At 41.5% G+C, this 13,092-nt stretch overlaps 2 protein-coding genes across 2 annotated transcripts; both read left to right on the top strand.

Moving 5' to 3' along the window:
• Nucleotides 1–916: 916 nt before the first annotated feature.
• Nucleotides 917–6,237, top strand: lgi3 (leucine-rich repeat LGI family, member 3; the record flags this gene model as incomplete). The annotated part of the gene is made up of 9 exons (XM_079160771.1): nucleotides 917–1,119; nucleotides 1,967–2,038; nucleotides 2,712–2,783; nucleotides 3,841–3,912; nucleotides 4,083–4,154; nucleotides 4,594–4,763; nucleotides 4,866–5,030; nucleotides 5,128–5,218; nucleotides 5,508–6,237. 9 exons carry the CDS (start codon nucleotides 917–919, stop codon nucleotides 6,235–6,237), a joined length of 1,647 nt encoding a protein of 548 aa, XP_079016897.1.
• A 1,486-nt stretch (nucleotides 6,238–7,723) lies between these two features.
• On the top strand, nucleotides 7,724–11,148 carry chmp7 (charged multivesicular body protein 7). Its single transcript, XM_079160590.1, has 10 exons — nucleotides 7,724–8,198; nucleotides 8,287–8,458; nucleotides 8,773–8,958; nucleotides 9,084–9,217; nucleotides 9,468–9,516; nucleotides 9,626–9,745; nucleotides 9,812–9,910; nucleotides 10,015–10,072; nucleotides 10,163–10,396; nucleotides 10,481–11,148. Exons 1-10 carry the CDS (start codon nucleotides 7,936–7,938, stop codon nucleotides 10,534–10,536), a joined length of 1,371 nt encoding a protein of 456 aa, XP_079016716.1. The 5' UTR covers nucleotides 7,724–7,935; the 3' UTR covers nucleotides 10,537–11,148.
• The last annotated feature ends 1,944 nt before the right edge of the window (nucleotides 11,149–13,092 follow it).

Genomic DNA, 13,092 nt, shown 5'->3' with positions numbered 1-13,092 from the left:
GTCCCATTAGTATTAGTAGTAGAGATCAAAATCGGCCAGCCAGAAATAGGATGAGGATTAATTTGGGCGTCACAGGGTTGAAGATGTTGTTCATTATCACTGTCATCTGAGAGGTAGTGGCTTTAAAATACAAATTTATGATACAATCCTCAACCTGGCTATTTTTCTGGTACAGCACTGGAGTATTTTGTTAAGCATTATTGGCTGCATCAAGTGTTTCTTGGTGTGCACCTTCACGTTTTGAGAAAGTCTCATCACTGGTTGCTGTTTAATAAAGCTGTCAGAATGCAAGCACCCTCCCACACACAGAGCCACGGACACATGGATGCATGCACACACAGTTCCCCCTGCATCCTTGATGCCTCCTTGTCTGCTCTCATGACTGCAGCAGCTCCACACGACTTCACACCTGATAAGAGCGTCACAGTACATGGCAGTCTAATGTGCCATCAGCACTGACCCAACCTCCTCACCCCTCTCTCCCTCCGAAGCTCACCCTCTCTGTCCCTCCCTGCTGCTGTTGTTCTAAGGTTTTCTGCGTGTGCAGTAGTAAATAATTAATTGTCAGCTATGCTTCTTACAGGTCCTAGTGCGGAGAAAGCAGCCTTGCTCGTCATTCCTGCAGTGTGCACTCTGGCAGCAGCTCCTGAGAGAGAAAGATTACACAGATCCAAGGAAGCTGCAGAGCACCCCCCCCCTCCCCTTCCACTGAGAATACACAGGACTACGCTTACTTTCCCTCCTCCCTCCCTTCCTTTCTCTCTTACCCATCCCCTCACTCTCATGCTCAACTCTGTGCTGAGCATTATCGTAGCGGCTGGGGTTGTAGGCAGGTTGATCATCGCCTCTTAACAAGCCACTGAGGAGAAACTTCAAGAAGCTCATCCACACAGCTTCCCTTCCCTCCTGCCCAAGCATGCTGGAGCTCGGACAGAGATGGACGAGGCTGATCTGCTTGTCGCTTCTGTGTCTGTGTCTCTGCCTGCCGAGGGAATCAAACGCCAGGAGAGCCCCAAAGATTCCCAGATGTCCTGCGACCTGCTCCTGCACCAAAGACAGTGCCTTCTGCGTGGATACCAAGGCCATCCCCAAGAGCTTCCCACCTGGAATCATCTCTCTGTGAGTCCAACATCTGTGTGTGTCCGTGGTTTTCACTCTTCAAAAGCACATTTTCATAACCTGTATGAAGTGTGAGCATTATGCAGGCTGGTAGAGATGGGTACATCACTGACCCTCACGTCACCCTCTATTATGTAATGATGCGAGAACCCCTACTTGTCTTTTAACAAACTAAAAGTGAATATAGCTGCTGTTTTCTTTATGCTGTGTCTGTGCATTAACAGAGAGATATATACCAGACAGCATTAAATATTAATAATGGTAATAATAATGTCCCTTTACTGTACTTTATTACTGAACTTAGCTGGGGCAGCACAGCTGTAAAATGCGGTCGAGCTCCAGAGAGTAATACTAACAATAGATTCTCTATTTCTCTGCAGGAGACCTGCTTCTCCTCTGAGAGATCTAATCTTGAAGAGAGTTCAGAGATGCGCTCAATGAATGGAGCACATGTAATACATTGTGAAGCGTAACACTTGATGTGGGAATTTTATGTTCTACTTAGAAAGTTACAAGTTGCCCCTTTGCATGGGACACTGACCCCCATCGCCAGAGGATTGAATACTGAGTCAAGGGAATTCCAGAGCACAGGCTGGCGGAGGTGTCCTCCTTTTACAATAGAGAAGAAGATGTGAAGAAGGAACTTGTGTGTCCTAGTTTTATATATATAATATATTTAGCCCTTCTTCATATTTACACTGCAAGGAAGGCCATGTCCCGAGAGAAGAAATAAATAAATACACAGTCTATGTTAGTATAAGATGAAACACATGAAGTGACTCTTCTACACATCTGATGATGATGAGGATGATGAGGATGATGATGATGATGTTGTTTGTCTGAACAGGACGATGGTAAACGCAGCCTTTACTACAGTCCCAGAGGGAGCTTTCTCGCACCTTCATCTACTGCAGTTCCTGTGAGTGTTCCGACCCTTTCACAACCTTTAAACATCATGAACTCTTAATTCGTATCTCTTTTACTATACCAGTGAGCTTCACACTCGTCCCTGTTTTCAAAATAAAGTCACTACACTTAATGTCACACACATGCTTTAACACAGTCGATATTGTAGCGCTCGCAGACAGCTTTTGTTTTGCAGTGACAATGGGAGTGACTTCAGCCACTAGAAATGAATGCTTATTGAAAACAGTGGTGACATAGCAGTAATAAGAGTAAAGTGGCTCTGTATCAGTGTCATTGCCAATCACTGACTCCCTTCAGTTCTGCTCTGCCGGACAAAGGGCCGTTTATCTGCTCAGATGCAATCATGAGTGTGTGGTCACGTGTGTGTGTGTGTGTGTGTGTGTGTGTGTGTTTTTGTCCTGGTCTGTGTGTGTTTGTGTGATTCCAAAGTATTTATGTGTTTATATTATATTAGCTTTATATCCTGTGATTGTTTTATGAGACTATAACTGTTTTTATGTATGCATTGTACTCTCTTCTTTAAAAAGCATCTCTGAATTAGCCCAAAGACAAATATAAATAATTATATACATTAATGTGTCAGTCGGTTGTTTAGCCCTCTCACTTCAGTTGAACATGTCTCACACTATCTGCATGACTTGGTCATTATTGTCTCCTTTTTGCAGGCTCTTGAACTCCAACACATTCACCATGATTGCCAATGATGCCTTTGCTGGCCTGTCTCACCTGCAGTACCTGTAAGTGTAACACTTCAATGCTTCTTCAAAAATCATTTTGACCAGTTTTTTTAACTCGCTGTGTTTTGGTGAATCAGATTTTTTTTTAAATATTGATGACATGTTGATAAGTAATTGTTTAGCAAAGCTACGCAGTTTTCAACTGATTTTTTGTATTGCACTCCTTGCTTTCTGTCATGCATTGTTTGCTTTCGTGAATGATTAATTACAATAGGTCTACGTAGCTTTATTTCCCTGCAAAGTGAATAGAATTGACCTCAATGCAGCACTGTAAGATTTCAGGATTGGACTGCAGTATTGCAAAGGATGCCAAAAGTAAAACTGAAAATAAATCCTCCTACGAAAGCGAGCACACTGCCTCTATAGTGTGATAAAGCTGAATATGCCATTCTGTGAATTGATGTGCTTTAGAAAGTAGTTAGCTGATGGCTTGGAGCATGCAGCTCTCAGTGGTGGCCCTGCCTCCGGCTGCGTGCTGTGTGTGGCTTTGGCTGCAGCCCAGCCATCAGGCCTCTCTGCATCGCTGCCAATACCGTCACTACCCGCTATGAATACTAATAAAGTCACACTTTCATATCCAGCCACCTCTGCACATGCTGTACGTCCTCGTCTAACAATAGACAAAACGTAGACAGGACGGAATCAAATGATGCTGACACGCAGACCTTTTTAACACCGGCTGCACTTATTTTTATCACTTTAATCAAAGGCATGAAATTAGCTTTTGCCATCAACGTCTTTCTTTTAAACATTTTTTCTTTGCAGTTTCTACACTGATTGCATTAGTCAGTAGGATCTATCAAATGGAAAATAAAAAATAATAAAATATATATCTGTATTGTCAAATGTTTTCAACCCAGACTTACAACTTAGGCCATTACCTTTTGATAGTAAATCAATCATAATGACATAATTGCTGCTTACAGTCAAATTCCTATTGTATCCTGCACTGAGAACACAACCTTGTTTCCAAACAAGCAGGACATCCTATAATATAGGCTGAATTTCAAAGTTTGTCATCACTGTGTGACATGTGAGAGGTTTATTCTCTCCTCAGGTTCATTGAGAATAACGACATCCAGGCTCTCTCAAAGTACACCCTCAGAGGACTCAAGTCCCTGACTCACCTGTAAGTATTGTGTTGAGCTAATAAGATACGAAACCCTGTCTAACAATTGTCACTTTCCACAATACCAACACAATTTGACAGAAACCAGAACATTAGAAAAAAAAGCAGCTACACCGTTTCTTTAGCAATTATATACAATGAGGACAGCTATGTTTTCTCGTATTTTTCAGATCGCTCTCAAACAACAACCTGCAGCAGCTGCCAAGAGATCTATTCAAGCATCTAGACATCCTCACAGACTTGTAAGTGTGCCTTCACTGAAGTAAACCCAAGAGCTTTGACCCTACATTCTGTCTCTACAAAACACTGGTTTGCTGGGGTTCCCTGAGGGTTTAGTGGACTACCACAATTGGCTGTAAAACTGTCTGGCTCCAGTGTGTGGTTTCTGTCTGAGTCAAACCATGCTGGTGCACTAAAACACTTTTGTCGGTTGTTTCCTTCCTGTTAGAGGTTAGGAAGATTTTTTCTGTACATAACAGTCATTCTTTACCTTTATCTGTCCAGCTTTGTTGTCTTTGTCCCTAGCTGTTATTAGCAGTTATTAACACTGTGTTAGTACATCGAGAGAGATGGAAAAAGAAAAAAATCTGATTCCTTGTATGTGCATACTTGGCCAATAAAGCTGAATTGAGCATTTAAGATATAAACTGTTATTGTCTCTCTTCCTTACCTGTTACTCAGAGACCTGCGGGGGAACTCTTTCCGCTGCGACTGTAAGATCAAATGGCTGGTCGACTGGATGGAGAAGACCAACACTTCTGTTCCTGCCATCTACTGTGCCAGCCCTTTTGAATTCCAGGGACGCCGAATCCACGACCTCACACCACGAGACTTCAACTGCATCAGCGCAGGTTTCACCTTCTCTCTGTCAAAGGTTCTGGTGGTGTCATGGCATAACTCCTTGTTTTATAGGGTTAGGGTTAGTATTGTAATTCCACTTTGTCTTCCCATAGATTTTGCTGTTTATGAAACCTTCCCTTTCCACTCTGTGTCGGTGGAGTCCTATGAGTTCAATGAGGATCAGTTTGTGGCCTTTGCTCAGCCTGACTCAGGGTTCTGCACCTTGTACGTATGGGATCACGTGGAGATGGTCTTCAGGATGTTTCATAACATTACCTGTAAGTTGCCGGCTATGAAAGCACAAATATTGTACCATTCCATGTTTAAAAAAAATAATCCTACCGTCTTTTCTGCTCATGTGTATCTCTCATGCAGCTCGCTCTGCTGTGTACTGCAAACCAGTGGTGATAAACAACAGTCTTTACATGGTTGTCGCTCAACTCTTTGGTGGATCTCATATCTACAAGTAAGGCTTGCAATCTAATCTTGCAGGTCTAGTGCCCTGTTGAATTTCTCCAGCATATAAAAAAACATATCCTTAAGGGGGAAAAGTCGCCACCTTTTATGCAGATGTCCAATCAGTGTTGATGGTAAATGTAGTCAATTGCGGGAATACATTCCTCAATGTGTGCTGAGAGTGGTATCAATCTTCTCATCTAACTCTCGGCAAGAAAGCAAATAAGTGTGTTTCCCAAAAGATTATTTTATCTGTGAAAAGCTGTAGGAATACTATGACAACACTTTTGTTATCACAGGTGGGAAGTGGACCCGCAGCGCTTTGTAAAGATCCAAGACATCGACACCACTCGCGTGAGGAAGCCCAACTTTGTGGAGACCTTCCAGCTGGATGAAGAGTGGTACTTTGTAGTAGCAGACAGCTCCAAGGCAGGCTCCACCAGCATTTATCGCTGGAACAGCAATGGTTTCTATACCCACCAGTCCCTTCATCCCTGGCATCGGGACACACATGTGGAGTTCCTTGATGTTGGGGGAAAGCCTCACCTCATCCTCTCCAGCGCCTCTCAGGCGCCGGTGGTTTACCAGTGGAACCGAGGCCAGAAGCAGTTTGTTTTCTTCTCCCAAATCACAGAGCTAGCAGATGTACAGATGGTTAAGCACTTTTGGGTGAGGAAAGTCCTTTACCTTTGCCTCACACGCTTCATAGGTGACTCCAAGATCCTCCGCTGGGAAGGGCAGCGGTTCATAGAGATCCAGACTCTTCCCTCTCGAGGCTCAATGGCAGTGTATCCTTTCACAGTGGGCCTCCGCCAGTACCTAATTCTTGGAAGTGATTTCTCCTTCTCCAGAGTATATCTGTGGGATGACCTCACGCAACGCTTTCAGCCCTTCCAGGAGCTCAACATGAGAGCCCCGCGAGCGTTCAGCTTGGTATCTGTAGACAACAAGGACATAATGCTGGCTGCTAGCTTCAAAGGCAACACCCTGGCCTATCAGCACCTGTTGCTGGATCTAAGTGCCAAGTAGACATGCTACAGCTAGAGCGAAAGGAGGTGTTTCTCAGCATTTATCAACATGTGCCAAATAAAGGAAAGACTGCAAAATGTTAAAGCCATGTAACTTAAGGTCTGCTGTTTCACCTGATGTTTTAAGCAAGGCAACTGATTAAATGATTAATCTATTTTTATGCAGTATCCCTTAACATCTGAATGCAATAATGTGATGATACACAGCATCAGTAACATGCCAACGTAAGTGTTGTGTCACTGCCGCATTGCTTCTGTTCTGCCAAAAATGAATCTAGGCAATGTTTGGCAGGACTAAACTATTATATTGTATGCTGCATTTTACCAATGTGAAAATGATATGCATGTGCATCGACAGAATTATTCATTGGATATTGTAACTGACTGTAAAACAATGAAGGTTTTGTAAATTACACTGTGTAGTTTATCTGTGTAGCATTTTGCATGACACAGTACAATATATATGATAGAAGTAAAACAAGCAATACTTACCATTTCAATACTTAAAATCCTTAATTATGTCTATCTTTATATATGAGATACCATTGAATTTGTTTTGGATTTAATGTTCCTTCTGCAATAATAACATAGGATCAGAGCCAGTCTGAGGCATGAGCAACTAATCATGGGGCGCAAAAATTAACTGAAAATGTGAACCTGCTATTGTTCTTTAGAATGTAGTGTTTTTAAAGCTATTATCCAAAATGTCTCCCCAGTTCACAACACTGGGATTTTTTGGGGGACGTGGGAAATGAGAGAACATTTGGGGGCACTACTGTAAACTTGGGGATTATAACAAATAAACAATATGAGAGGCGTTATACAACATGTTGGAGAATGTATATTAAAGTTCTGAAAAAGTTCAAATAATTTCCTGTTTTTTAATGTACAGTTACAAACTATTTAATTGTTGCGGTGTACATATGCACATGGAAGGGGTTATATGATTAATTTCCGTTTTAAAGCCCATTAAAGATGATCTGTCCTGTCTTAAGTGATTAGAATTTGCTTCTCGAAAACCGTGATAACCCCTTAACACAACTCCTGCAGCCATCAGTAGTTTATTTTCTATTGCAGTACAAATGAGTCTTAAAGAGTTGGTACCATATAAGACTGTGTTAGCTGTTAAATCTGGATAATGGCGCATGAGGCCCTTTGAGTTGTAGACTACAGGCTGTAGAAAATAAAATAAATAATTAAATTACGCCATTCAGTAGTTTGTACTCACTGCAAACTCAAATTAAAAATACTTAAACCACGCATGTATCCTGGGCAGAAGATATCTGACGCGTTGCAGGGATATGCGCGTAAGATGCGCAAAATGAATGTTCGTGAGCAGAGGTATGGGTGCGCTCGCTTTGTTTCTCCGGCTGTCTGCGTGGGTGGAGTAATAGCGTCGTCTTCTTTGCACACGTTATCACCGTCTTTTCGCAAGGTGCTGAATTATAAAACGCGCGCGCCCATACGTTGTTGACATGTTAGTCGAATATCAATGCATCATGTTGAGGTGAGGTTTGGTTTCGATAGCTGGCAGCTGTATGCGAGCTAATGCTCTGAGTTTTCCTTTAACAGAGGAAACTGTAACTCGCATAACGTTAAAGTGTTTGTTTCTGCTCAGAAAGAGAGCAGTTAGTGGCTGTTGTTAGCTAACTTGACTCTAAGCTAAACGTTAGCTAACGCGTAAGTTCAGGTATTTCAAATGTCTAACGCCACAGAAATTAAGTTGGCAGCTGAATGGGAGGACGACGAGCGGATGAATTTTATGTTCTCGGACTTCAATGAGAACCGAGATGTCAACACGACGGACTGGGACAGTAAGATGGACTTCTGGACGGCTCTGGTCATAAACAGCTGCAGGGACCGAGGCACCGTGTGCGTCAGTCTGCGGGAGCTGAACAAGAGCTTCAGAAGGAAGGAGAAGTCACCACTGGGCTTGGCGACTGTCATCCAGTCCATGGCCAGGTAACCGTTACTGCGTCAGCCATCGCTGACTGTTACTGTCTCTGTGGGTCAGACTGGTTACATCGTCTTGTATTTTAACTTCTGCCAGATGTGGGAAGATCCAGAGGGAGTCCGAGTTCGCTGCCAATGTGGACTGTGGCTGGCTGTCCTGGGGTGTTGGCCTGCTGCTGGTAAAACCTCTGAAATGGACCTTCTCAACTCTTCTGGGAAGCAACCAGGTGCCTTTGGAGGAGTCCTTCGTTGTCATTGAACTAGTGAAGGTTTGTTTAACTCCCTGTTTCCTGATGAGGCTCTACAATAAAACACCATGTTATGTTGTGCATTACCTTTATTAGTCCCCCTTCAGTTTTTACAACAGATGTCCAGTACAACACTTAATTATCTTAATTAAATATAGTACGCATCTGAATAAAAATGGAAACATGCAAACGAGTGTGTGGAGTACGGTACCGCCAAAGATAACGTTACTTTGAAGACGGATCAACTTGCCACCGTGCTGAATGCTTCCCCTTTCCCAATCTCTGATGTTCAGGGCTGACACTAAACGTTATTGTGGTTTTCTTTTGTTTTCCAGGAGAAAGCAGCAGAATTACTCAAGGTGTACCGGAGCAGTGGATTTGCAAGCCGCTCCATCCTGTCATTTCCAGAGCTCTGTACTCTCTCCTCTGACGTCTGTGCCGATGAGAGCACCCTGTGCATGGCGCTCCTGCAGCTGCAGAGGGACAAGCAAGTGACGGTTTCACTGCACGAGGGTGAGAAGGTAAACACATTCTCATTCAAAAGATTGCCAGTTATCCTTCTCGACAAAGCCTCATAAGAGATATACTCTTGATTGCTGGTTTAATGTTTTCATTTTCAACTGTCTTCAACGTGTCTTCTTTACAGATTGTCAAGTTTTGTCAGGCTGGGCAAGATAATGTTTCCCCAGTCAGTGATGTGGATATGGGCATCTACCAGCTGCAGCGCAGTGAGAAGCTGCTGGGAGAGCGGGTGGAGAAACTGGGCCTTGAGGCTGACAAGTACATCCACTCAAATATGAACTTTAAGTAGAAACACAATGAGTAGTGATAGTGCTTTTATTTTACAAATCTACATTTACCGTATGTGATGTAGTCATTAACTTGTTCCAGTTGTGAAATAACCTAAATGTGCGACAGCTGTCTTTTTCCAGTTATTGGACTAATTAGTCAGAAGGACTGCATTACATTTAAATGGTTGTGAAAGTCATGCTGTCTTATGATCATTGCTGAAGCTTTGCATTATCTGCAGGTGCAAAGAGGAAGCGAGGACACTTCTCCGGGAAGGGAAGAAATCACAGGTACATAATAGCATTGAACTGAAACAAAAAAAAAAAAAACATCTTACTGTGCGCAAACCAAACCTCACAGCACTGGTTTCAGTGGTAATATTCACTGTCTATCCCACAGGCGCTGAGGTGTTTAAGGGGCTGCAAGAGGGTGGAAAAGAGAGCCGACAGCTTGTTTGCCAAACTGGAGTCCATCAGAGGAATCCTGGACAGAATAGCCCAGTCGCAGACTGATAAGATGGTAAGAGGGCAGAGTGAACGTCAGCTCTCTTTCTGTGTCGTTATCTATAACCGAGTGTGTTTTTAGGTTATGCAAGCATATCAGGCCGGAGTGTCCGCCCTGAGACTCTCTCTCAAGGATGTGACTGTGGAGCGTGCTGAGAGTCTTGTGGATCAAATACAGGAGGTACAGTCGATGTACATTTACAGATAGTTCATTGTATATTTCAGCATTTTAATTAAATCTTGCACTTAAAACATCTTAATGTGTCTTTCCTACGATTTAACCAGTTGTGTGACACTCAAGATGAGGTGAACCAAACTATATCCAGTGGCGTGACCAGCGCAGGTATGACGTACTGTTGGATCTTAAATACATTGTGTACATGAATATCAAGGAGGGTCTAAGTTTGTCATGTGTTTTATTTTTTTTTTGTAGATGAAGACATGGATGAGTTGGAGGAGGAACTGAAGTCTTTGTTGGACGAGTCAAAGCCGGATTCCATCTCAAGTTATCCTGAAGTTCCAACAAACGGTCTGCGAATCCCCGGAGAGCCGAGCCTCCGAGGTGCCGACCTGCTCAGTGCTCTGCCTGCGGTGCCTTACAGACGCTTGGATATCACCGATGAGCAGCTGGAGGAAGAGTTAAACCAGTTACCCCTTACAGATTCAGGTTTGCACTTTTTAGATTTTCACTTTTTCTCTATTGGACTGTAATATAAATGTTTTGGTAACAAATGGTCACCTCTCTGTCCAGGCTTTCAACAGAAGAAAATGACATCGCCAGCCAAGAGATTAGAGCCTGCACAGTGACGGCACAGGTTTAATGCTCTGCATCAACATTTCAAACTGTGTTTCTTAAACATCCAAACGAGCCAGAATTTATAGAAGTACAATAAAGTACTAAAGAACTACATCAGCAATTGCTAATTTATTATTGTAAGAGATGATGTAAAATCCATGTTGTAATAAAAACAAGGCACTTTCCTTCATTAATAAGAAATAAGCATGGGGGCATACAAAAAATAATTTTTAAAATATATTTTTTTCTTTTCTAAATTAAAATGTTTTTCAACTTGAACGTTTTTAGATTTGCCATCAGGATCTCAAGTCAAAAGTGAACATATTTACGGTTTAAATGATGCTCTTAAACTGCGAGACTAGTAATGCATTTATTTTTTCTGTGAGAACAAGTATATTTGTTTATTGTAGTGTGTGTTTACATGTCCTTTACTGACTGTGCTGTGAAGTGCATTAAGTGGCCTTTTGAACTGTACATTTGAAAGTAAAGCGACTATTATGCCAAATGATTTAATCAATAAGTTTGTTTACTCTCACTGCAACATACCTGTGAGGACTAAGACGCCTACCGTAAGTGAGTTTAACCAAATGTGTTTCCCAAAATAAAATTTATTTTAATCACTTGTCTGTCGTGGTATTTATTCCAGGAGTGGCACTGCACCTCATGAGGTTTCACAAGCAGACTTGTGGACCTATGTCATTTTCAACCTGCAGTGGAGATTCACATAGAAGCACCAGAGACTGTAGTGGGAGGGCACTTATTATCGTGAGATATTATTATACTATTAACGGAGGTACAATAAAACACAAGGTTTTTCATTTTCTCTAAGGTCTCCCACATATTAAATGGATTCCTCTGTAAAACATTTTACTGCAAAAGTGGTTAAACTGACAGATATTATGACAAACCCCATAAATAGGACAAAAAAAGCCATTTGTAATTATGATAAAACTAGAGCCTAGAGGACTTTTAAATACAAAGTTGTCATCGGTGAAAAGTCATAATATAGCATGTTGAAAAAATGTATAAAAAGGCAAAGTACAGTATGTCGGGAAAAAAACCTCAGGATAGCATACCGAAAAAGTCATAGTAGAGTAAGGCAGTAGGCTTTAACATACACACACCTTTTCATAACTAGTCACTACATATGGTTTATAAAAGTAATATTTTGCAACATGGTGAACTGTTTAAACGTTTTGGAGATTTATCTGGCAAAATAACCATTTCTTTAATCAAAATAACTGAAAATATAGCCGTGCCAATGCATGTTTTACTGTATGTACAGTAATCTGGCCACCAGAGGTCACTGTCATTCACTGATCATTTTGACTGGCCCAGATAATTAACTGCTTGCTTTTAGAGCTCGAGACTGGTCGTTTTAAGCACCGCCTCTTTAGCATTTAACCTGTAACGTCTGGTCCCACCTACAATAAAGCCTGTAGGGCAAAAGAATCATCTCTGCTATTGAATTGTGTCAATCTTTGTGCAAAATACCTTTGACTTAAGACTGTTGATTTGACCAAAATGAACACGAACATAAAAAAAAAACTCAGTTCTATATGACTGGGAGGAATATAAAAGTGTATTTGGATAGTATACTTACTTGGAGCAGTGGCAGAACAGAGGAGTGGGTTTAAACATAGAGGCCAGATTCTTGTTAAGTGAACACATGTAGGCCACTGAGGATTACTCTAATCAAAACGTGCTTTGGAATAAAGAGGGTAAGTCATTCTGATATATTGATGCATGAGGAGAGGGAGCCCTCCTCAGCTGCTCTGCTTGAGGTTTCTTCCTTTATTTATTCCGTTAAAGGTTTTTTGGGGGGGTATGCGGGGGTCCAAGAACAGAGGATATCGTATGTTATGAGATCAAAATATATTTTAAAAAAGCTTCTAGTTTATCTTCAGTTCAGGAAAATAAACCCAAAGGTTTCAATAATGTAGCACTCTAAAATAAGTGTTGTAGTGTTGGTATGGCCTATTTTCCACTAAGCTTTAACTGTGAATAAAGGAGGACACCTAGTGGCCAAATGGTTGAAGTACAAACACATTTGTAGAAACAGACTTCCTGGTTTTTCAATGAGATTGGTGTCATTTTCAGTAACAGCAGAATCTTCCGAGTCAGAGTGACATTAAGTTGATGTTGCTGTGACAGACAGTCATATTTAATATGATACTGAATGGGTTTGTTTTATACAGATAAAGCTTTCACAAGACATCAGCTCAGTGATTTGGCTCGTACATATGGAAGAATGGTGTTCATTTCTCCAGTGCACTTGTAATATATTTAAATGTGAAGTTGATCTGGGGGCCCCAACACCTTACTAAGACACTTAAAGCAGTATTATCCTTAAATATCTGTACAAACGGAAACCAAGTAACCAAAGCAAAAAAAAAAAGCATCGCTTTATTGTACAGATTCATTCGTATACTTCAAGGACAAGTGATATTATTGTGAAAAGCAGGTTATTAAGTGATTATAATTACCGTCATGTTGGTGGTGCAGTGACTACTGTCAACATCTGAGGTGTTTTTGTCTTCTCTATTAAACAATAAATTAAAAAAAAA

Source organism: Pholis gunnellus (assembly GCF_910591455.1).
Source record: "Pholis gunnellus genome assembly, chromosome: 6".
NCBI classification, from domain to species: domain Eukaryota; kingdom Metazoa; phylum Chordata; class Actinopteri; order Perciformes; family Pholidae; genus Pholis; species Pholis gunnellus.
The sequence above is the reverse complement of the archived record's forward strand: the minus strand, read 5'-3'. Positions and strand labels throughout refer to the sequence as shown.

What these genes read in the sequence shown, in the direction of transcription:
- chmp7 (XM_079160590.1), top strand. Translation starts at nt 7,936, where the DNA reads ATGTCTAACGCCACAGAAATTAAGTTGGCAGCTGAATGGGAGGACGAC. An exon ending in CAGTGGCGTGACCAGCGCAG is followed by an intron (nt 10,073 to 10,162) that starts GTATGACGTACT and finishes TTTTTTTTGTAG; the next exon opens with ATGAAGACATGGATGAGTTG. An exon ending in GTTACCCCTTACAGATTCAG is followed by an intron (nt 10,397 to 10,480) that starts GTTTGCACTTTT and finishes CTCTCTGTCCAG; the next exon opens with GCTTTCAACAGAAGAAAATG.